This window comes from Triticum aestivum, chromosome 1A, assembly GCF_018294505.1.
Source record: "Triticum aestivum cultivar Chinese Spring chromosome 1A, IWGSC CS RefSeq v2.1, whole genome shotgun sequence".
NCBI lineage: Eukaryota > Viridiplantae > Streptophyta > Magnoliopsida > Poales > Poaceae > Triticum > Triticum aestivum.
The window spans coordinates 443,615,700-443,638,448 of NC_057794.1; the positions used below are offsets into that span (position 1 = coordinate 443,615,700).

At 46.0% G+C, this 22,749-nt stretch overlaps 3 protein-coding genes and 1 long non-coding RNA gene across 5 annotated transcripts; 3 read left to right on the forward strand and 1 right to left on the reverse strand.

Moving 5' to 3' along the window:
• Positions 1–269: 269 nt before the first annotated feature.
• Positions 270–9,565, reverse strand: LOC123187675 (uncharacterized). Its single transcript, XM_044599626.1, has 3 exons — positions 9,544–9,565; positions 9,065–9,512; positions 270–441 (listed from the first exon to the last, which is right to left on the reverse strand). Exons 1-3 carry the CDS (start codon positions 9,563–9,565, stop codon positions 270–272), a joined length of 642 nt encoding a protein of 213 aa, XP_044455561.1.
• Positions 9,566–12,969: 3,404 nt separating this feature from the next.
• LOC123054938 (endo-1,3;1,4-beta-D-glucanase) lies at positions 12,970–15,921 on the forward strand. The gene is made up of 7 exons (XM_044478820.1): positions 12,970–13,197; positions 13,308–13,329; positions 13,881–14,007; positions 14,588–14,678; positions 14,767–14,856; positions 14,940–15,040; positions 15,554–15,921. Exons 1-7 carry the CDS (start codon positions 13,047–13,049, stop codon positions 15,692–15,694), a joined length of 723 nt encoding a protein of 240 aa, XP_044334755.1. The 5' UTR covers positions 12,970–13,046; the 3' UTR covers positions 15,695–15,921.
• Positions 15,922–16,630: 709 nt separating this feature from the next.
• Positions 16,631–19,078, forward strand: LOC123187764 (uncharacterized). Its single transcript, XM_044599726.1, has 3 exons — positions 16,631–16,694; positions 17,733–18,352; positions 18,451–19,078. Exons 1-3 carry the CDS (start codon positions 16,631–16,633, stop codon positions 18,454–18,456), a joined length of 690 nt encoding a protein of 229 aa, XP_044455661.1. The 3' UTR covers positions 18,457–19,078.
• Positions 19,079–19,082: 4 nt separating this feature from the next.
• On the forward strand, positions 19,083–21,351 carry LOC123144477 (uncharacterized). Of its 2 annotated transcripts, none has more exons than XR_006471555.1 (3): positions 19,083–20,349; positions 20,459–20,842; positions 21,086–21,351. It is a non-coding gene; the product is annotated as an uncharacterized lncRNA (long non-coding RNA). The 2 variants fall into 2 exon arrangements; XR_006471607.1 differs by having other exon boundaries at positions 20,462–20,842.
• Positions 21,352–22,749: the final 1,398 nt, after the last annotated feature.

Here is a 22,749-nt window from a genome sequence, read left to right on the forward strand (position 1 = left end):
CCATTGCAGTTGGATTCACGCCAACGATCTTTCGCGTAATACAGGGTACCCTCGGATTGCCTTCAAAATCCTTATTTTCACGAGTTTGGTAGGGATGTTTTTCGTGCTCCTTAATTTTTTTATGAGTCAGAGTCATTTACGGGTTTTATTTGGGTCGCTTTTTTCGTCTAAAACTGTAAACTGACGATTATTTTATAGTTTCGCGTTTTAAGGGGTCTGACAGAGATGCTTTAACCATGTAGGCCTAGTAGTTAATTAAGCTCCTCGATCTAATGATCGTGGTCGTCGTTTTGCCCGTGGCTCCGGGCCACCTCGTCCTCATGGTCGTTGTCTGCTCTACCCGACGCCCTGCCCATGTCGACGGCCTCACCGTCGTCTTTGGTGCCTTCCCGGCCTGCATTGCCGCCACGGACGCCGTCGGTCGGGAACCCCGGCGGGGCGTGTTGGGGAACGTAGCAGAAATTCAAAATTTTCCTACGTAACACCAAGATCTATCTATGGAGAGACCAGCAATGAGTAGAAAGGAGAGTGCATCTATATACCCTTGTAGATCGCTAAGCGGAAGCGTTCAAGTGAACGGAGTTGATGGAGTCGTACTCGTCGTGATTCAAATCACCGATGATCAAGTGCCGAACGGACGGCACCTCCGCGTTCAACACACGTACAACCCGGTGACGTCTCCCACGCCTTGATCCAGCAAGGAGAGAGGGAGAGGTTGAGGAAGACTCCATCCAGCAGCAGCACAACGGCGTGGTGGTGATGGAGGAGCGTGGCAATCCCGCAGGGCTTCGCCAAGCACCACGGGAGAGGAGAAGAACTTGGGAGAGAGGGAGGGGCTGCACCAAAGGCATAAGGTGTGTTTGGGAGGCCCTCCTACCCCACTATATATAGGGATCCCAAGGGGGGGTGCGCCAGCCCCTAGGAGATCCAATCTCCAAGGGGGCGGCGGCCAGGGGAGGAGTCCTCCCCCCCAAGGCACCTAGGAGGTGCCTTCCCCTGCTGGGACTCTTCCTTTAGGGTTTCCCCAGGCGCATGGGCCTCTTGGGGCTGGTGCCCTTGGCCCATGTAGGCCAAGGCGCACCCCCTACAGCCCATGTGCCCCCCCGGGGCAGGTGGGCCCACCCGGTGGGCCCCCGGGACCCTTCCGGTGGTGCCGGTACAATACCGATGACCCCGAAACTTGTCCCGATGGCCGAAACAGGACTTCCTATATATAAATCTTTACCTCCGGACCATTCCGGAACTCCTCGTGACGTCCAGGATCTCATCCGGGACTCCGAACAACATTCGGTAACCACATACAAGCTTCCTTTATAACCCTAGCGTCATCGAACCTTAAGTGTGTAGACCCTACGGGTTCGGGAGACATGCATACATGACCGAGACGTTCTCCGGTCAATAACCAACAGCTGGATCTGGATACCCATGTTGGCTCCCACATGTTCCACGATGATATCATCGGATGAACCACGATGTCAAGGACTCAATCGATCCCGTATACAATTCCCTTTGTCTATCGGTATTTTACTTGCCCGAGATTCGATCGTCGGTATCCAATACCTTGTTCAATCTCGTTACCGGCAAGTCACTTTACTCGTTCCGTAACACATCATCCCGTGATCAACTCCTTGGTCACATTGCGCATATGATGATGTCCTACCGAGTGGGCCCAGAGATACCTCTCCGTTTACACGGAGTGACAAATCCCAGTCTCGATCCGCATAAAACAATAGATACTTTCGGAGATACCTGTAGTGCACCTTTATAGTCACCCAGTTACGTTGTGACGTTTGATGCACCCAAAGCACTCCTACGGTATCCAGGAGTTACACAATCTCATGGTCAAAGGAAGAGATACTTGACATTGGCAAAGCTCTAGCAAACGAACTACACGATCTTTGTGCTATGCTTAGGATTGGGTCTTGTCCATCACATCATTCTCCTAATGATGTGATCCCGTTATCAACGACATCCAATGTCCATAGCCAGGAAACCATGACTATCTGTTGATCACAACGAGCTAGTCACCTAGAGGCTCACTAGGGACATATTGTGGTCTATGTATTCACACGTGTATTACGATTTCCGGATAATACAGTTATAGCATGAATAAAAGACAATTATCATGAACAAGGAAATATAATAATAATACTTTTATTATTGCCTCTAGGGCATATTTCCAACAGTCTCCCACTTGCACTAGAGTCAATAATCTAGTTCACATCGCCATGTGATTAACACTCACAGGTCACATCGCCATGTGACTAATACCCAAGAGTTTACTAGAGTCAGTAGTCTAGTTCACATCACTATGTGATTAACACTTAATGAGTTTTATGTTTGATCATGTTGCTTGTGAGAGAGGTTTTAGTCAACGGGTCTGAACCTTTCAGATCCGTGTGTGCTTTACAAATCTCTATGTCATCTCCTAGATGCAGCTACCACGCTCTATTTGGAGCTATTCCAAACAACTGTTCTACTTGGAGCTATTGTAAATTATTGCTCCATTATATGTATCCGGTCTCTCTACTCAGAGCTATCCGGATAGGTGTCAAGCTTGCATCGTCGTAACCTTTACGACGAACTCTTTTACCACCTCCATAATCGAGAAAATTCCTTAGTCCACTAGTTACTAAGGATAACTTTGACCGCTGTCCTGTGAGCCATTCTTGGATCACTCTTGTACCCCTTGACTGACTCATGGCAAGGCACACTTCAGGTGCGGTACACAGCATAGCATACTGAAGAGCCTATGTCTTAAGCATAGGGGACGACCTTCGTCCTTTCTCTCTATTCTGCCGTGGTCGAGCTTTAAGTCTTAACTTCGTACCTTATAACTCAGGCAAGAACTCCTTCTTTGACTGGTCCATCTTGAACACCTTCAAGATCATGTCAAGGTATGTGCTCATTTGAAAGTATTATTAAGCATTTTGATCTATCCTTATAGATCTTGATGCTCAATGTTCAAGTAGCTTAATCCAGGCTTTCCATTGAAAAACACCTTTCAAATAACCCTATATGCTTTCTAGAAATTCTACATCATTTCTGATCAACATATACTCATCTGAAATTCTATAGTGCTCCCACTCACTTCTTTGGAAATACAAGTTTCTCATAAACTTTGTATACACCCAAAATCTTTGATCATCATCAAAGCATACATTCCAACTCCGCGATGCTCACTCCAGTCCTCAGAAGGATTGCTGGAGCTTTGCATACTTATTAGCATATTTCAGGATAGACAAAACCTTCTGGTTGTATCACATACAACCTTTCCTCAAGAATCGTCGAGGAAACAATGTTTTGACATCCTATCTGCAAGATTTCATAAATAATGCAGTAATTGCTAATATAATTCCAACAGACTCTTAGCATCGCTACGAGTGAGAAAGTCTCATCGTAGTCAACTCCTTGAACTTGTCGAAAAACATCTTAACGACAAGTCGAGCTTTCTCAATGGTGACACTTACCATCATTGTCTGTCTTCCTTTCAAAATCCATATGTACCTAACAGCCTTACGACCATCAAGTAGTTCTTCCAAAGTCTACACTTTGTTTTCATACATGGATCCTCTCTCGGGTTTTATGGCTTCTAACCATTTGTCGGAATTTGGGCCCACCATCGCTTCTCCATAGCTCGTAGGTTCATTGTTGTCTAGCAACATGACTTCCAAGACAGGACTATGTACCACTCTGAAGTAGTACGCATCCTTGTCATCTCACGAGGTTTGGGAGTGACTTGATCTGAAGTTTCATGATCACTATCATAAGCTTCTACTTCAATTGGTGTAGGTGCCAAAGGAACAACTTCCTGTGCCCTGCTACACACTGGTTGAAGTGATGGTTCAATAACCTCATCAAGTCTCCACCATCCTCCCACTCAACTCTTTCGAGAGAAACCTTTCCTCGAGAAAGGACCCGATTGTAGAAACAATTCATATTGCTTTCGGATCTGAATTAGGAGGTATACCCAACTGTTTTGGGTTTCCTATGAAGATGCATTTTATCCGCTTTGGGTTCGAGCTTATCAACCTGAAACTTTTTCATATAAGCGTCGCAGCCCCAAACCTTTAAGAAACGACAACTTAGGTTTCTCTAAACCATAATTCATATGGTGTCATCTCATCGGAATTACGTGGTGCCCTATTTAAAGTGAATGTGGTTGTCTTTAATGCCTAACCCATAAACTATCGTGGCAGTTCGATAAGAGACATCATGGTATGCACCATATCCAATAGGGTGCAACTATGATGTTCGGACACACCATCACACTATGGTGTTCCAGGCGGTATTAATTGTGAAACAATTTCCACAATGTCTTAATTGTGTGCCAAAACTCGTAACTCAGATATTCATCTCTATGATCATATCATAGACATTTTATCCTCTTGTCACAATGATCTTCTACTTCACTCTGAAATTACTTGAACCATTCAATAATTCAGACTTGTGTTTCATCAAGTAAATATTCTCAACATCTACTCGAATCATCTGTGAAGTAAGAACATAACGATATTCACTGCATGCCTCAGCACTCATTCGACTGCACACATCAAAATGTGTTACTTCCAACAAGTTGCTATCTTGTTCCATCTTATTGAAACCGAGGCTTTTCAGTCATCTTGCCTATGTGGTATGATTTGCATATCTCAAGTGATTCAAAATCAAGTGAGTCCGAACGGTCCATTTGCATGGAGTTTCTTCATGCATATATACCAATAGACATGGTTCGCATGTCTCAAACTTTTCAAAAACGAGTGAGTCCAAAGATCCATCAACATGGAGCTTCTTCATGCGTTTTATACCATTATGACTTACATGGCAGTGCCACAAGTAAGTGGTACTATCATTACTATCTTATATCTTTTGGCATGAAAATGTGTATCACTACGACCGAGATTCAATAAACCCTTTAGGTGCAAGACCATTGAAGGTATTATTCAAAAATTAGAGTAACCATTATTCTCCTTAAATGAATAACCGTATTGCGATAGACATAATCCAATCATGTCTATGCTCAACGTAAACACCAATCTCGGTGGTAGAGGGAGCGTGCGATGCTTGATCACATCAACCTTGGAAACACTTCCAACACATATCGTCAGCTCACCTTTAGCTAGTCTCCGTTTCATTCCGTAGCTTTTATTTCGAGTTACTAACACTTAGCAACCGAACCGGTATCTAATACCCTGGTGCTACTAGGAGTACTAGTAAAGTACACATTAACATAATGTATATCCAATATACTTCTATCGACCTAGCCAGCCTTCTCATCTACCAAGTATCTAGGGTAATCCTGCTCCAGTGGTTGTTCCCTTTATTACAGAAGCACTCAGTCTCGGGTTTGGGTTCAACCTCGGGTTTCTTCATTGGTGCAGCAGCTGATTTGCCGTTTCATGAAGTATCCCTTCTTTCCCTTGCCCTTCTTGAAACTAGTGGTTTCATCAACCATCAACAATTGATGCTCCTTCTTGATTTCTACTTTCGCGATGTCAAACAACGCGAATACCTCAAGGATCATCATATCTATCCCTGATATGTTATAGTTCATCACGAAGCTCTAGCAGCTTGGTGGTAATGACTTCGGAGAAACTATCACTATTTCATCTGGAAGATCAACTCCCACTTGATTCAAGTGATTGTTGTACTCAGACAATCTGAGCACAAGCTCAACGATTGAGCTTTTCTCCCTTAGTTTGTAGGCTAAGAAAATTGTCGGAGGTCTCATACCTCTTGACGTGGGCACGAGCCTGAAATCCCAATTTCAGCCCTCGAAACATCTCATATGTTCCGCGACGTTTCGAAAACGTCTTTGGTGCCTCTACTTAAACCATTTAACTGAACTATCACGTAGTAATCAAAACGTGTATGTTCGATGTTCGAAACATCCACAAACGACGTTTGGGGTTCAGCACACTAAGCAGTGCATTAGGGACATAAGCTTTCTACTGATCCGCATAATTGCTACTATCAACTTTCAACTATATTTTCTCTAGGAACATATCTAAAACAGTAGAACTATAGCGTGAGCTACGACATAATTTGCAAAAGGTCTTTTGACTATGTTCAGGATAATTAAGTTCATCTTATGAACTCCCACTCAGATAGACATCCCTCTGGTCATCTAAGTGATCACATGATCCGAGTCAACTAGGCCGTGTCCGATCATCACGTGAGACGGACTAGTTAACGTCGGTGAACATCTTCATGTTGATCGTATCTACTATACGACTCATGCTCGACCTTTCGGTCTCCGTGTTCCGAGGCCATGTCTGCACATGCTAGGCTCGTCAAGTTAACCCTAAGTGTTTTCGCTATGTAAAACTGTCTTACACCCGTTGTATGTGAACGTAAGAATCCATCACACCCGATCATCACGTGGTGCTTAGAAGCGACGAACTGTAGCAACGGTGCACAGTTAGGGGAGAACACTTCTTGAAATTTTGTAAGGGATCATCTTATTTACTACCGTCGTCCTAAGTAAACAAGATGCATAAACATGATAAACATCACATGCAATCAAATAGAGTAGTGACATGATATGGCCAATATCATATAGCTCCTTTGATCTTCATCTTCGGGGCTCCATGATCATCTTGTCACCGGCTTGACACCATGATCTCCATCATCATGATCTCCATCATCGTGTCTTCATGAAGTTGTCACGCCAACGGCTACTTCTACTTCTATGACTAACGCGTTTAGCAATAAAGTAAAGTAGTTTACATGGCGTTCTTCAATGACATGCAGGTCATACAAAAAATAAAGACAACTCCTATGGCTCCTGCCGGTTGTCATACTCATCGACATGCAAGTCGTGAATCCTATTACAAGAACATGATCAATCTCATACATCACATATATCATTCATCACATCCTTTTGGCCATATCACATCACATAGCATACCCTGCAAAAACAAGTTAGACGTCCTCTAATTGTTGTTTGCATGTTTTACGTGGCTGCTATGGGTTCTAGCAAGAACGTTTCTTACCTACGCAAGACCACAACGTGATATGCCAATTGCTATTTACCCTTCATAAGGACCCTTTTCATCGAATCCGTTCCGACTAAAGTGGGAGAGACTGGCACCCGCTAGCCACCTTATGCACCAAGTGCATGTCAATCGGTGGAACCTGTCTCACGTAAGAGTACGTGTAAGGTCGGTCCGGGCCGCTTCATCCCACAATACCGTCGAAACAAGATTGGACTAGTAACGGTAAGCATATTGAACAACATCAACGCCCACAACTACTTTGTGTTCTATTCGTGCAAAGAATCTACGCAATAGACCTAGCTCATGATGCCACTGTTGGGGAACGTAGCAGAAATTCAAAATTTTCCTACGTAACACCAAGATCTATCTATGGAGAGACCAGCAACGAGTAGAAAGGAGAGTGCATCTACATACCCTTGTAGATCGCTAAGCGGAAGCGTTCAAGTGAACGGGGTTGATGGAGTCGTACTCGTCGTGATTCAAATCACCGATGATCAAGTGCCGAACGGACGGCACCTCCGCGTTCAACACACGTACAGCCCGGTGACGTCTCCCACGCCTTGATCCAGCAAGGAGAGAGGGAGAGGTTGAGGAAGACTCCATCCAGCAGCAGCACAACGGCGTGGTGGTGATGGAGGAGCGTGGCAATCCCGCAGGGCTTCGCCAAGCACCACGGGAGAGGAGAAGAACTTGGGAGAGAGGGAGGGGCTGCACCAAAGGCATAAGGTGTGTTTGGGAGGCCCTCCTACCCCACTATATATAGGGATCCCAAGGGGGGGGGTGCGCCAGCCCCTAGGAGATCCAATCTCCAAGGGGGCGGCGGCCAGGGGAGGAGTCCTCCCCCCCCCCCCAAGGCACCTAGGAGGTGCCTTCCCCTGCTGGGACTCTTCCTTTAGGGTTTCCCCAGGCGCATGGGCCTCTTGGGGCTGGTGCCCTTGGCCCATGTAGGCCAAGGCGCACCCCCTACAGCCCATGTGGCCCCCCGGGGCAGGTGGCCCCACCCAGTGGGCCCCCGGGACCCTTCCGGTGGTCCCGGTACAATACCGATGACCCCGAAACTTGTCCCGATGGCCGAAACAGGACTTCCTATATATAAATCTTTACCTCCGGACCATTCCGGAACTCCTCGTGACGTCCGGGATCTCATATGGGACTCCGAACAACATTCGGTAACCACATACAAGCTTCCTTTATAACCCTAGCGTCATCGAACCTTAAGTGTGTAGACCCTACGGGTTCGGGAGACATGCAGACATGACCGAGACGTTCTCCGGTCAATAACCAACAGCGGGATCTGGATACCCATGTTGGCTCCCACATGTTCCACGATGATCTCATCGGATGAACCACGATGTCAAGGACTCAATCGATCCCGTATACAATTCCCTTTGTCTATCGGTATTTTACTTGCCCGAGATTCGATCGTCGGTATCCAATACCTTGTTCAATCTCGTTACCGGCAAGTCACTTTACTCGTTCCGTAACACATCATCCCGTGATCAACTCCTTGGTCACATTGCGCATATGATGATGTCCTACCGAGTGGGCCCAGAGATACCTCTCCGTTTACACGGAGTGACAAATCCCAGTCTCGATCCGCATAAAACAATAGATACTTTCGGAGATACCTGTAGTGCACCTTTATAGTCACCCAGTTACGTTGTGACGTTTGATGCACCCAAAGCACTCCTACGGTATCCAGGAGTTACACGATCTCATGGTCAAAGGAAGAGATACTTGACATTGGCAAAGCTCTAGCAAACGAACTACACGATCTTTGTGCTATGCTTAGGATTGGGTCTTGTCCATCACATCATTCTCCTAATGATGTGATCCCGTTATCAACGACATCCAATGTCCATAGCCAGGAAACCATGACTATCTGTTGATCACAACGAGCTAGTCACCTAGAGGCTCACTAGGGACATATTGTGGTCTATGTATTCACACGTGTATTACGATTTCCGGATAATACAGTTATAGCATGAATAAAAGACAATTATCATGAACAAGGAAATATAATAATAATACTTTTATTATTGCCTCTAGGGCATATTTCCAACAGGGCGCCGTAGTGCGTGTCGGTGTCGTACTTGACCACCACGTCCAGTAGCTCCATGCTTGCCTTGTTGCCCGTGTCGTCGGCACTCGCTATGGCATTGCCATTGGCATTTGTTTTGCTGTTGGTGTTGCCGGCAGCAGAGGAGGAGGCGGCACCGGCGCCGGAGCCACGGCTGGGGTGGAAGTAGAGGTGATCGAGCTTGACGAAGTAGGGACAGGTCTTGGCGTGCGCAGGGCGCTTCTTGCCGCTCTCCTTGGCCTTGCAGAAGTACTTGTTGATGTTTTCCCACATATCCTTGCACCGCGTCACGCTCCGGCCGCCGTACCCCGCCGCGGCCATGCGCACGGTCACCTCCTCCCACAGTGGAACCGGTTGTCCAGCCCTGACCGCACCTCCGGGTGCAGCTGCAGCACCGCTGGCGCGTCCTCCCCGGCTGAAGTCTCCGACGTGTTTGCCTGCAGTGCGTCTCAGTCATGGACGAAGCACCTGGATTGTTTCGTTTGTCCATGGCAGCATGGCGCGAGCTTTGGGTCCTCCTGACACCGTACTTATCTTTGGGCAATTAAGTTGGACTCATGTTAAGAAAAGGGTCGCGCTAACTGCCACATGTGTGGCATATACGACATGCGCCCACACACCATGTGTGGTGTACGCAGGAGGCAGCCCACACGGGTTGTGTGTGGGCGGACATTAGAATTGCCCACACGTGTGGGCGCGGCTATTTCGTGCCACACGTCCAACAAGTACTACTTATCTTCACCCCGTGTGTGTGGCACGAAGCAAAAATGCCCACACGTCCTAGCGCAGCTACATTAAGTACTCCACGGGATGACGGTTTAGTTGCCATCCTGGTTGGCAGATGTAGTTATCCGGTATGGCAACTGTAGTTATAAAAGCATGGCAACACTATCTGTTTTGGTTAAATATAGTTGCCATGTCTAATTTATGATAATTGCCGCGTGTAATCAAACTGTAGTTGCCGTGTGTGATTAGCTACTTGCCATATATGGTCAAAACAGTAGTTGCCATGTGTGTTTACCTAGTTGCCGCGTGTGGTCCAACCATAGTTGCCATGTATTGTTAATCACAGTTGCCATGTGTGTTTATCTGGTTGCCACGTGCGCGCAACTGCAGTTGCCGTGTAGCAAAGAATCACAGTTGCCATGTGTGTGTACCGAGTTGCCACGTTCGCGTAACTGCAGTTCAGTTGCCATATGTGTACCGAGTTGCCACGTTCGCATAACTGCAGTTGCCATCCACAAGGTAGGAGTGTCGTGTGGGTGAAAAGCAGTTCGCCCACACGCGCATGACCTAGGTGGTGGCTGTGTGGGTGAAAAGCAGTTTGCCCACACAACTCAGCTGGCAAACAGCGTGGTGCGGGTGTGTGGGCAAACTCTCCAACGCCCACACACCAGCCCCGTCCTACGTGGCACACCAAATCCACCTTTTCGTGTCAAGATTCGTGCAAAAGACAGTGAACGATGATTCAGGCGTGTGGGCGAGTTGGACAGCGCCCACACGTGTGGGCGTTAACATTTCCGTAGTTTAACCCTCCAACAAAGTAGGAACTACACTTTTTAAAGGACCAAGGGAGTAGACAGAAGGAGCCCAACTTTTTCTTAGGGTCCCGATAACTGCCACACGTGTGGTGTATCGGGTAGTTGTGCCACACGCCTCGTGTGGCATGGACAGCAACCACCCCACACATCTACGTGTGGGCAAAACAACTAATGCCCACACACCTCTTTTTTTCCCTCCCGAACCCTCTCACATGCGTGTGTGTGGGCGAAGTTGATAACGCCCACACGCCCGTATGTCAGGCCTCGTACCCTCCTGGTCCCGCACGCCACGCGTGACGCCCACCGTGCGCCCGCAGTTGCCATGGTCCAGACCCTCGTCCATGTTCGTTTAACTGCAGTTGCCATGTCGCTGAACTACGGTTGCCATGTCGGACAACTGCAGTTGCCATGGTTGCTCAACTGCAGTTGCCATGTATGGTCTGATCTAATGTAGTTGCCATGATTTCATAATTTTAGGAGTTGCCACATACTAACACTAGGCAGTTGAGAGAGTTGTCATGTGCTCACAAGCATGCTAGGGCAGTTGCCATGTAAAAAGGAAGAGTTGCCATCTGCTTACGTGCACGTTAGGGCAGTTGCCATGTACGTGCACGTTGGGGCAGTTGCCATGTACCATGCAAAAACACATGGCAACTCGGTAAAAGAGAGTTGCCATCTGCTTACGTGCACACTAGGCAGTTGCCGTGTACCCTGCAAAAACACATGGCAACTCGGGTAAAAAAAGAGAGTTGCCACCTGCTTATAAAGCACACTAGGGGCAGTTGCCATGTGCGCTGCGAAAACACATGGCAACTAGCAGCTTGGGTGTGGGAGAGGAGACGGACGTGTGGGCGAGATGGCAAATGCCCACACACTAGCCCTTGTGTGCGCGTGCAAAGTGGCGTGTGGCGCGAACTGCTGAACGCCCACACACCGGCCACTCTGTATGGTAAAACGGATGTGTGGGCGACCTCTCTCACACACCACACACACGAGTTGTCCTACGTGGCATACAAAATCAGCTAATTCGTGCCAAGATTCGTGCAGAAGTTACTGGACGGTGATGGAGACGTGTGGGTGAGTTGGCTAATGCCCACACGTGTGGGCGTTAACATTTCCGTAAACTATTATAAAATTTAATCGAGTTTATGTAAAAAATATCAATGTTTGTGAAACCAATTAGATATATGATGGAAATATATTTTATCCCGAATCTAATGCTACTAATTTGATAGCATAATTTTTGATGTATTGTTATATAAATACGATCAAACATAAAAAAGTTTAACATTCCAACAAAGCTGGAAGTACACTTTTCAAAGAATAGAGGGAGTAGCATTAAACTTTGGGCGATCACTAATAGATTGCTCCTGCATGGCATTTTCTTTAGGCTCGAATTTGTGGCTAGAGCGAGGTTCGTGACGGGAAGAAGAGTGTTGGAAACGGGGGAGGCAGCGGCACCCAAAACAAGGCCAGGGAGATGCCATATGTACCTTCCACGAGAACATGGAGAACTCGGATGTTAGCAACCCAGGCCCAGCTCCCGGTCTATCGACATACGTTCGGACGTTTTCGGTGTACATCAGACACTCCACTACAAGCAGAGAGCCCACAACATCCCAAAAGACCGGCCTGAAGGGAGTGTGGCACTCTTCTTTATAAGGAGGTACTAGTCTCCTCCCGTATCCAAGGTGAGACTAAAGTCACTGGCTTGCCCAAGGTCACTTCGGACGAGCACTAATAGATTGCTCCTGCATGGCATTGGCTCGAATTTGTGGCTAGAGCAAGGTTCGTGACGGGAAGATGAGCGAGGCAGCAGCACCCAAAACAAGGCCAGGAAGATGCCATATGTACCTTCCACGAGAACATGAAGAACTCGGATAATTCACCCATATTGTACTTATTTCTCTCCCACATCTTTCGAGCAGAGTCGATGTCCAGCGGCCTCCTACACAAATCATCACACAAAGCAATCAAAATCCGTTGTTGATTACAAAAAATGGCGGGGGGCTACCGCAAATGTGCACTGTTGACCAGCTAGCCAACGTGGCGCCAATTGTCGCGTCATGATTTGCATTGAACCAAAACATCACATTCCTGCAAGTTCTAGGTGATGAGGGTGATGTTTTGCAAAGAGGTCTTAGACAGTTAGACTAAAACATCACATTCACCTATGGTCACCTCCCCAGGAAGCAAAGCAACAAACGTAATCAGTGTGGGTCAGCAGTGAGGTCGCCCAACCACTCCAAAAAAAAAAAAACAAGCACTGAGGTCACCCTGCCGGCCTGGTGCGCGGCCTCGATAAGTAAACAGAGGCCCAACCAGAAGCCTCCAACCTTCTTCTTCAAAACAAGTCGCAGCCAAAGCGTTCCGCTGTCCTCCGGTCGCTGCGCTGCCGTCGCACCAGCAGCCACAAGCAGCCTCGGCAGGATGGCTAGCCCGCAGTGCTGCGCAGACCCGCCGACGCTCAACCCCGCCGGCGGGGAGGGCAGGGTCGTCGACAGCCTCGGCGGGATCGCGGCGTACGTCGCCGGCGTCCGAGAGTCCAAGGCCGCCGTCGTCCTCATCTCCGACATCTTCGGTAAACCCCGCCCTCGACCAGAACCCTTACCTACTCGTTGACCCAAATGCTTCTCTGCTGGGGATGCTAGACACGATTGGTTAACAGCACTCCCTCTCTTCTGTTTGCAGGGTTTGAAGCGCCGATTCTGAGGTATACGTTTCTGTGCTGTGCTTCCTGATATCGCGACTTCTGTTTCGCACTGATATCTGTAGAGTAAGTATTCAGTATTCACACATACTCCCTCCATTTCCTTTTAGTCTCATATAAATTTGTATGAAGTCAAACTTTGTAAAGTCAAACTTCAACTATATAAGAAAAATATATCAACCTTCACAATATGATGCATCATGAAATTAATTTTCACACTATATAACTTTTGTATTGCAAGTGTTGATATTTTTAAGATAAATCTGGTCAAACTTTATGTAGTTTGACTTCAAACAAATTTTATACTTAGAGTAAAAAGAAACAGATGGAGTACTTTGGGAGAATGTACTATTGTAATGTCCACACAATTTATGGCTGGAATTTTAGGCGGGCTGTTAATTTTTTGAATAGTTTTTTTTCCCGCAAAAAAATATATTTTTTGAATAGGTTTTAGTGGCCTTCTGTTTTATGACGGACTATGCCCTCTACTTTACTTTATCGCAACCAGCGAGTGTCGCCTATGAATTTCTGATGCAGTTTCTTTCCTCATGAAGGAAGATAGCCGATAAAGTTGCTTCGTCGGGATATTTTGTTGTGGTGCCAGATTTCTTACATGGGGATCCATTTGTACCTGAAAACGCTGACAGACCAATACAAGTGTGGATCAAGGAACATCCTCTGGTTTGTTGTCTTCTGATTCCCTCAAACCCTGTTCCTTTTATCTTTTCTTGTAAATGTTCAGGTCACTTGCCTTAGTTTATGTTTAACGTATATGTTTCGGGAGCTTTCCAGTTTCCATCGCATGAGATTGCTGGCCTTGGTACTTTGATTCAGACAGTGTTAACTAAGGTAACCAAGGGTGGGATGTGATGATAAAACCAACAGGTCCAAATCTAACAACATGTATATGTCAGCTTGATATGACTTTGCAAGAATATATGTAGAATATTGACTGATTGTTCACCTTCTCTTCCACCAATGTGGATACGCCCTACTAAGCGTGATATGGGTTTGAGTCTCCTCGCCTCCTAAGAATGGAATCCCCCCTCCAACCCAGCGGCGGCAGGATGAGGCAACAAGGGAGGGGGGAGGGGTGGTGGTCTAAGGGTTGTTGCCCCTGTGTCGCCTGAGGGTGAAGACACACTTATTTTTTGACAATGGAGTTGATTTATCCATTTCTGAAGTTACTTCTAGCTGAAGGTGATGCGGCATTATGGTTTTTAATCTATCTAATAAACGAATGAACTGTTCCTTTATACAGGGAAAAGCATTTGAAGAGGCAAAACCTGTTATTGCTGCTCTAAAAGAACAAGGAGTGTCTACTGTTGGGGCTGCAGGTTATTGCTGGGGTGGTAAGCACTATTTTGTTTTGTTACATCTGAACCCAAAATTCTAAGGTTTAACCTGCTAAGCATTCTGCTTCTTCTCCCCATATATCAGCAAAGGTAGTTGCAGAGTTAGCGAAAGCTAATGAGATCCAGGCAGCTGTTATGTCGCACCCTTCTGCTGTTACTGTTGACGATATCAAAGGTAAGATCTCTACCTTGAGAATTTAACATTGTTCCATTTGAAAGGCTTCAGATTCTTACACTATGACATGTGCTATATTTCAGAGGTGAAATGCCCCATCGCTGTACTTGGAGCTGAAAATGACAAAACATCCCCACCAGAATTGGTCAAACAGTTCGAGCAGGTTCTATCCTCTAACACAGGGGTAAGTTCTCATTTCGAGCAACCTTCAAGTCAACTTATGATGTTGGCAAGTTATGGAATACGTAATATTACTGAGGTTAAACTAAATTTGAAACTGCCCCAGTGCCAAGCCATATCTGATTAGTATACTGTTTGACTGTTCCAGCATAATGTGTTGCTACTTCCTCCCAATCTTAATTAGCTTTGACATCAGAGGAGCTATCAATCATCCCTTAATTAAGGGCAAACTAGCCTTTACACGCAATATTTTACTTTACGAGTCACTGGACCTAGCAGCATTTTATAGTACTAGTTATTATCCATGTGAATGACCAGTTTCTTGGAAGTAAGAAGGTATTACCATATATTCACCAGAAAGTGTAGTATCATAAGAAAAAAAAGGAAGATTGATAAAAAGCAACCAGAAAGTACAGTAGAATGTCAGTAAATTGGAGACACACATTATCGGTACGACATTGTTGCAGAACCGGAGCTCAAAATCTTTCATCCTGATATGGCCTTTTATGACATACAGATTGCTCACTTTGTCAAGATTTTCCCTGGGGTTTCTCATGGATGGGCTGTGAGATACAAAAATGAAGATGCAGGTGCTGTGAAGAGTGCCGAGGAAGCGCTGTCAGACATGATTGACTGGTTTAACAAGAACCTAAATTGAACCTGAATTAGCGGTATTTTTTTGGTAATAAGCCAGTGTCACTCTTCACCAATCATCATGCAAACATCCAGGGTTTATGCTATTGTCTTAGCTATAGGGCCTGTATCAATGGTCGTGCAGGTGTATGTCATGTGCTAGTATACATTGTGTGCTTGCTCATAGCGGTCTCTGCTTGTACTGAACACATTACTATAATATTATTGCACTGAATAAAATGCGATTTCGTAGTGTTGAGAGTTGGCCCACTTGTCTGTTTGTCCTTATGTAATTTTTGTGGTGATTATTGTTCTCTCATTTTTCGTTATTATAAAATGATTGGCTCTGCCCACTCCAAAGCCTCAGGCCGCTGCCATCATCTCCAACACCTCCGGTAAGGCAACTGGTCTCCAACTGTTTGGAGAGGCCTCGGGCCTTAGGGTGAATTATCAGAAATCCTCGACGGTTTTGATACATGGCGATGAGTCGGACAGGAACCGTGTTGTCACATTGCTGCAATGCAATATTGGCAGCTTTCCTTGCAAGTATCTGGGTCTCCGAGTAGCCATTCGCCAACTTAGACGTGTTGAGTGGCAACCTTTATTGGATCAAGCGAAGAAATGTGCCCCGGCTTGGCAAAGAGGTCTGCTACAACGTTCGGGACGGCTCGTTCTAGTTAAGTCCGTGATTACAGCGAAACCTATTCACCACATGATGATAGCGGAGGCACCTGTTTGGGTGTTGGAAGAGATTGAGCAGTGGATGTGTGCGTTCTTTTGGGCAGGCAAAGAGAAATTAAACGGACGGAGGTCAGTGCTTGGTGGCCTGGAGTATTGTCTATAAGCTGACGTGGTGGGTGGTCTTGGGATGCGTGACTTGAAGTTGCATGGCCTCGCACTCAGAGTAAGGTGGGAGTCGTTGAAGAGGACGGGCCCGGAGAGGCCGCGGTAGGGGCTAGCTATGAACGAGGGCAGAGATGCTCGCGCGGTCTTCGATAGTCTGATCAAGATTAAAGTAGGGGATGGTACCAAAGTCCTGTTTTGGAGGGATAGATGGATACATGGATACATGGATTGGCGGCGGGTGATATAGCTCCTTTGATCCATGCACTAGTGGACACTCACACTAAGAACAGGCGTATTGTCAGCGAGGGCCTGGACAGTGGAAGATGGCTCAAGACGTGATGGGAGAGCTCACTTTTGTCGGCCATATGCAACTTGTGCATTTAAACTTGGCGATAAGCATTGTCCAGCGAGGTCCGAGCAGGGCTGACTGCTTCTCTTGGCCGGCCGGCCCCTCTGGGTTGTATACTGCCCGCTCGACATACCACTGCCTGTGCTTCGGGGCCCAACGAGTTCCTTTCGCCACATGTATATGTAGAAGTTGGGCACTTCTCAAGTGCAAGATTTTTGTTTGGTTGGCGGTCCAACATCGCATCTGGACCTCGGATCGGGGAGCTAAACATGGGTTACAAGATCAGTCGTCGGTCTGCTACACTTGCCTTCAAGAGAAGGATAATGCCCAGCACATCTTGATCCAATGTGTGTACACATGGGAAGTGGGGCACGAAGGTTTCAATGCTTTGAACATGAGCATCAGGAGGCCAGAGGTGGACGGCACGCTTATGGACTGATGGCTGGATGCTAGGAGGGCTTTTACTAGGGAGAACAAGCATGGGTTCGACACATTCGTCTTCGCGGTAGTTTGGGCGTTGTGAAAGTAAAGAAACGCGCGCGTGTTTAATAGAACAAGTCAACAGAAGACCACCCTCGAGCTGGTGGGTGCCATTATGCGGGAAGTTCAGGAGTGAAGGACGACAGGAGTAGGAGTTGGTGGTTTGACATGTTTTGTGAGAGAGTAGGTTTAGAGTACACTGGCGTTGGTTGTAATTGGGTGTGGCCGAGAGTGGATGTTCGCATCCATTTCGAGGCTTCTTGTACATTGTTTTTAATCTCTTATCTACTACCACTATAAAAGAAAGAGAGGCGCAGATCCAAATAACAATAGCCGTCTATCTGAGATATCCAAGAGTCTAAATTATCTTCATGTTTAACGCAACAAGCCACGCAACAATTAAGCCACACCCGGGCCATCGCTAATCATACCGGACGCTTCGGAATAAAAAAAACAACCAAACCGCTCCTGACACCACGCCCACACCACGATCTTTTTCGCCTGCTCCTCCGGGCGCCTCCCAACGGACGCCAGGACGGGCGGGCCTCCGCCGCCCGCCAATCCACCGGGCTCCGGCGCCACCCGCTGAGCACGCCCCTCGCCTACCCCGGGGCTGCTTCACCACCGAACGCTGCCACTTCACCGGGCAGCGCCGCCCAACTGCCGCCTACGACCTGCGCCCTCCCTGTCGCCCCACCCTCCCACCGCTCCATCCTTGGGTTCCCTCACCGAACGCCCTCCCGACGACCACTTCTCCACCAGCAGCGCCACCCCGCTCCTCAGCTGCACCTCCACCAGCGAATGGCTGCTTCGATCAACATCGACAGTTTCACGGCGGGTTGTTCTGCGGCAGGAGGATTCACAGCGTGCTGGGTGGTCTCGGTGTCCGATGCCATCGCGGGTTGCCTCCACTCCCCCGCCGTCGCCGCTCAACTCGGTCTTCGTCGGCGCCGCTCATTTCGGCCTCTGTTGCCGCTCTCCGATCCTCCTACTTCGACCCCTCACCGGGTCCGTCCTTCTCCTTGCCAGCGACATCTTCCTCCCCACTCCACTTCCTGTTCCCATCTGGTTGATTATTGATTATTAACTTTTTGATTTTCTTACAGTTCTGACGAGAAGAAGTAGAGCTGGGAGGATGCGGAGGGAAGCGGATTTTTACTAGCTCATTGCGCGCGCAACGTATATCTGATCCACCCATCCATCCTAGACGTCAAATCAACATGCAGCTGGTCTCATGCATGCATGTCAACATCAATAGGTCCTATACTAGAAATCTGACACAAGGTACACAAGGCATCGGTGATGGGCTACTTCACCATATTTGCTAGCAAAGTTAATATATCACCATAACTTCTAAATAAACTATGCAAATTTGAATTCGTTTATGTATTTGAGTTTCTCACGGCTAGCTCTACGAAACAAGTCCAATATTGATATATTTCTAAAAAAGTTTCATAAACATTTCATCAAAGTTCAGACAAGTTGTTCATAAAGTTCTTCGGTTCCAGATACATTTTCTAGAGAAGTTCTTTAATATTTCGAATAAAGTGCAGAAAACCTATTTATAAAGTTCCTCAGCTCCTGGTCCAGTTTATTTATCACTTTGCAAATGAAAATGAGAAGTTCTTCACTATGCCAAGCAAAGTTCCTCACTGAAAACACTGATAATCTTCTAAAAAAATCATATTTCAATTCCAGTTAAAAAATATGTTCAAAAATTGAATAACTTGGTGTCAGGAGTTCAAATATATATAAAGTTTGAAAAACAAATTTTGATTAAACTGTTAAAAGACAACTAAAAGTAACAAAGTTTTTGAAGAGAGGAAAAACAACCTAGGCATGCAGGTGTACTATAGCCATGCATGTGTCAGTCTATAGGAAAGAAAAGAAAGGCAGAGGGGCATGCACATGCAAAGGGCCCGGATCCATATGTTGGAGCAGCGGTTGTGATTGGCGTTGCACGCACAACCAATTAGGAAACGCCCTATTCGGATGCGGAGTGATGTGGTGAGGAGCAACAGTTGCAGAGCATTAGCACTGCGGCAACGCACTTCTATGATGGTGTAGTGCTTTCACAGACGAGGAAAAGAACGCATATACAAGCTCATATATTTGTTATCTTCTTTCCTGAATCATGATTCCTGTTCCGGAACTACTTCCATGTCTAATACTTTGGTGTCCGACCTTGGTATGTGTACAATTCAGTAGGTGTTCTACATTTTTTTCACAAGCATTGATGGTTAAATAGCAGCATCGTACAAAAATTGGATGAATTAATACGTCATGTGTATATTAGCATTGTTTATATCCCATCTTTTTTCCACCAAAAAAATCAACATTTATGCATGGTGATGGAAAGTAGTTTAATTATAGTCTTGCTATATAGTTTATCTTTCAGGAGGCTAGAAATGTATTTATATTCTGTGGAGACTAGAGAATTATTTTCTATTCTGTGGAGGCTACAGTTTCTTTTAATATTCTCACTTGCCCAAATGATGGGAAGTGAACAATTTTTTCCTTCACCAAAACTCTTCCAGGGAATCGTCGAAATTGTCAAAATTGTATCGTACTCATATAAAACGAACTCAGAATCAGGTTATTCAATACTTAGCAAACTTGCTGGATAGAAAGAACAACCGTAGTTTGGTTGGGTTCATCTTTGCACTGCTATTTGTAATGATGCTGAAAGATGAGTAATACAAGTTTTACCCACAGAAAGAAAGAATGTGAGCTCCTTAAAAGCATTATAATGCCAATTTATTGCCATTCTTACTCTTATATTCATGCAATGTTGATTTATGTTTTTATTGATCATTGGATGGACTATTTAAGTCTTGGTCGTAAGTATTTACTACCATTTATGAAGTTGGTAGCTCCTTCCGGACAGTATATAAACTTTAGTGCATCTTAATGCAGGTATTGGTTGTCCATTTCCTTTCTGAACACATGAGCTTTGGTATGGATCTTGGGAGCAAGTCATCCTCAGTTTGCTTCCAGTGGAGTAGGTATGGGAAGAAGTGAGCTGAATCATCTATAGATTAAAGCTATGCTATCTGAATAGTTTAAGTAAATTATGTCTTCTTGACTTGCTCTTTATGTGTTTGCCAATGGCAGCAGTGGCGGGGAAGTGGGGGAATATTATGTCCTACCACACTATAAGGAGCACATGTCTGTAGGGAAGGAGTTTATCGAGGATCTGTGAGCCAATAAATAATACGGAGACGTATGATATCAATATGGAACCCAGCCCAATTTTGGTTCAGCATCTTTTTTTAGGAGCTCTTTTGGTGCAGGAATAATCAACTAAGATGACATTAGTAGTATATGTCAACGTACAAGAGTTTGTGATGACCAAATATGAGATTTCTGGTGCTTAGGTGCGGGTGCCGTCGGTACTCCTCTGCTTCCCAACGGACTCCGACGTCCTGGTCTGATAGCAGAGAAGCCAAATCATGGCCAGTTCGTACCAGCACCAATAGTACTCCGGCAATCTGGGATGTAAGCCCCTTGTCCAAACCATCATGGTTAATCCTAATTTGCACGATCCTCTTCAGATTAGTATACAGGTATTGGGTCTAACATGCCTGCAAGTGAGATGCATCTGAATTAGATTTGATTTTAGTAAATAGAAATCAGAATTGATTTATTCACCCTTTGGTGAGCGCCTATGTGGTTCGATTTTATAAGCAAAATTCAGTCTTATTTTTCTCTCAGCTTAGTTCCATGTCGATTTATTTGCAGATTAGTTACTAAAGAAAATGGTTTGAGGTCAAGAGTTGAAAGCCTGAAGCCAGATGTTCCTACGATGACCTACACAACTCTTGAGAAACAAAACCAACACATTATGTGCCTGCAAGATTGAAGATCGTACATATATTTACTTTGCTCCAGGATCCTATAGTAGTGCATTACTCTCAAGAAAATATGTCCTAGAGGCAATAATAAAGTTATTATTTATTTCCTTATTTCATGATAAATGTTTATTATTCATGCTAGAATTGTATTAACCGGAAACATGATACATGTGTGAATACATAGACAAACAGAGTGTCACTAGTATACCTCTACTTGACTAGCTCGTTGATCAAAGATGGTTATGTTTCCTAGCCATAGACATGAGTTGTCATTTGATTAACGGGATCACATCATTAGGAGAATGATGTGATTGACTTGACCCATTCTGTTACTTAGCACTCGATCATTTAGTATGTTGCTATTGCTTTCTTCATGACTTATACATGTTCCTATGACTATGAGATTATGCAACTCACGTTTACCGGAGGAACACTATGTGTGCTACCAAACGTCACAACGTAACTGGGTGATTATAAAGGTGCTCTACAGGTGTCTCCAAAGATACATGTTGGGTTGGCGTATTTCGAGATTAGGATTTGTCACTTCGATTGTCGGAGAGGTATCTCTGGGCCCTTTCGGTAATGCACATCACTTAAGCCTTGCAAGCAATGCAACTAATGAGTTAGTTACGAGATGATGTATTACGGAACAAGTAAAGAGACTTGCCGGTAACGAGATTGAACTAGGTATTAAGATACCGACGATCGAATCTCGGGCAAGTAACATACCGATGACAAAGGGAATAACGTATGTTGTTATGCGGTTTGACCGATAAAGATCTTCGTAGAATATGTGGGAGCCAATATGAGCATCCAGGTTCCGCTATTGGTTATTGACCGGAGACGTGTCTCGGTCATGTCTACATTGTTCTCGAACCCGTAGGGTCCGCACGCTTAAAGTTTCGGTGACATTTATATTATGAGTTTATGAGTTTTGATGTACCGAAGGAGTTGGAGTCCCGGATGAGATCGGGGACATGACGAGGAGTCTCAAAATGGTCGAGACGTAAAGATCAATATATTGGACGACTATATTCGGACATTGGAAAGGTTCCGAGTGATTCGGGTATTTATCGGAGTACCGGAGAGTTACGGGAATTCGCCGTGGAGTATATGGGCCTTATTGGGCCATACAGGAATAGAGGAGAGAGGCCAAAAGGAAGGAGGCGCGCGGCCCCCCTCTGGTCCGAATTGGACAAGGGGTGCAGCCCCCCTTTCCTTCTTCCTCTCCTCCTCTTTCCTTCTCTCCTACTCCAACAAGGAAAGGAGGAGTCCTACTCCCGGTGGGAGTAGGACTCCCCCCTTGGTGCGCCCTCCTCCTAGGCCGGCCGCCTCCCCCCTTGCTCCTTTATATACAGGGGCAGGGGGGCACCCCATGGACACAACAATGGATCATTGATCTCTTAGCCGTGTGCGGTGCCCCCCTCCACCATAATCCTCGATAATATTGTAGTGGTGCTTAGGCGAAGCCCTGCGACAGTAGAACATCAAGATCGTCACCACGCCGTCGTGCTGACAGAACTCTTCCCCGACATTCTGCTGGATCAGAGT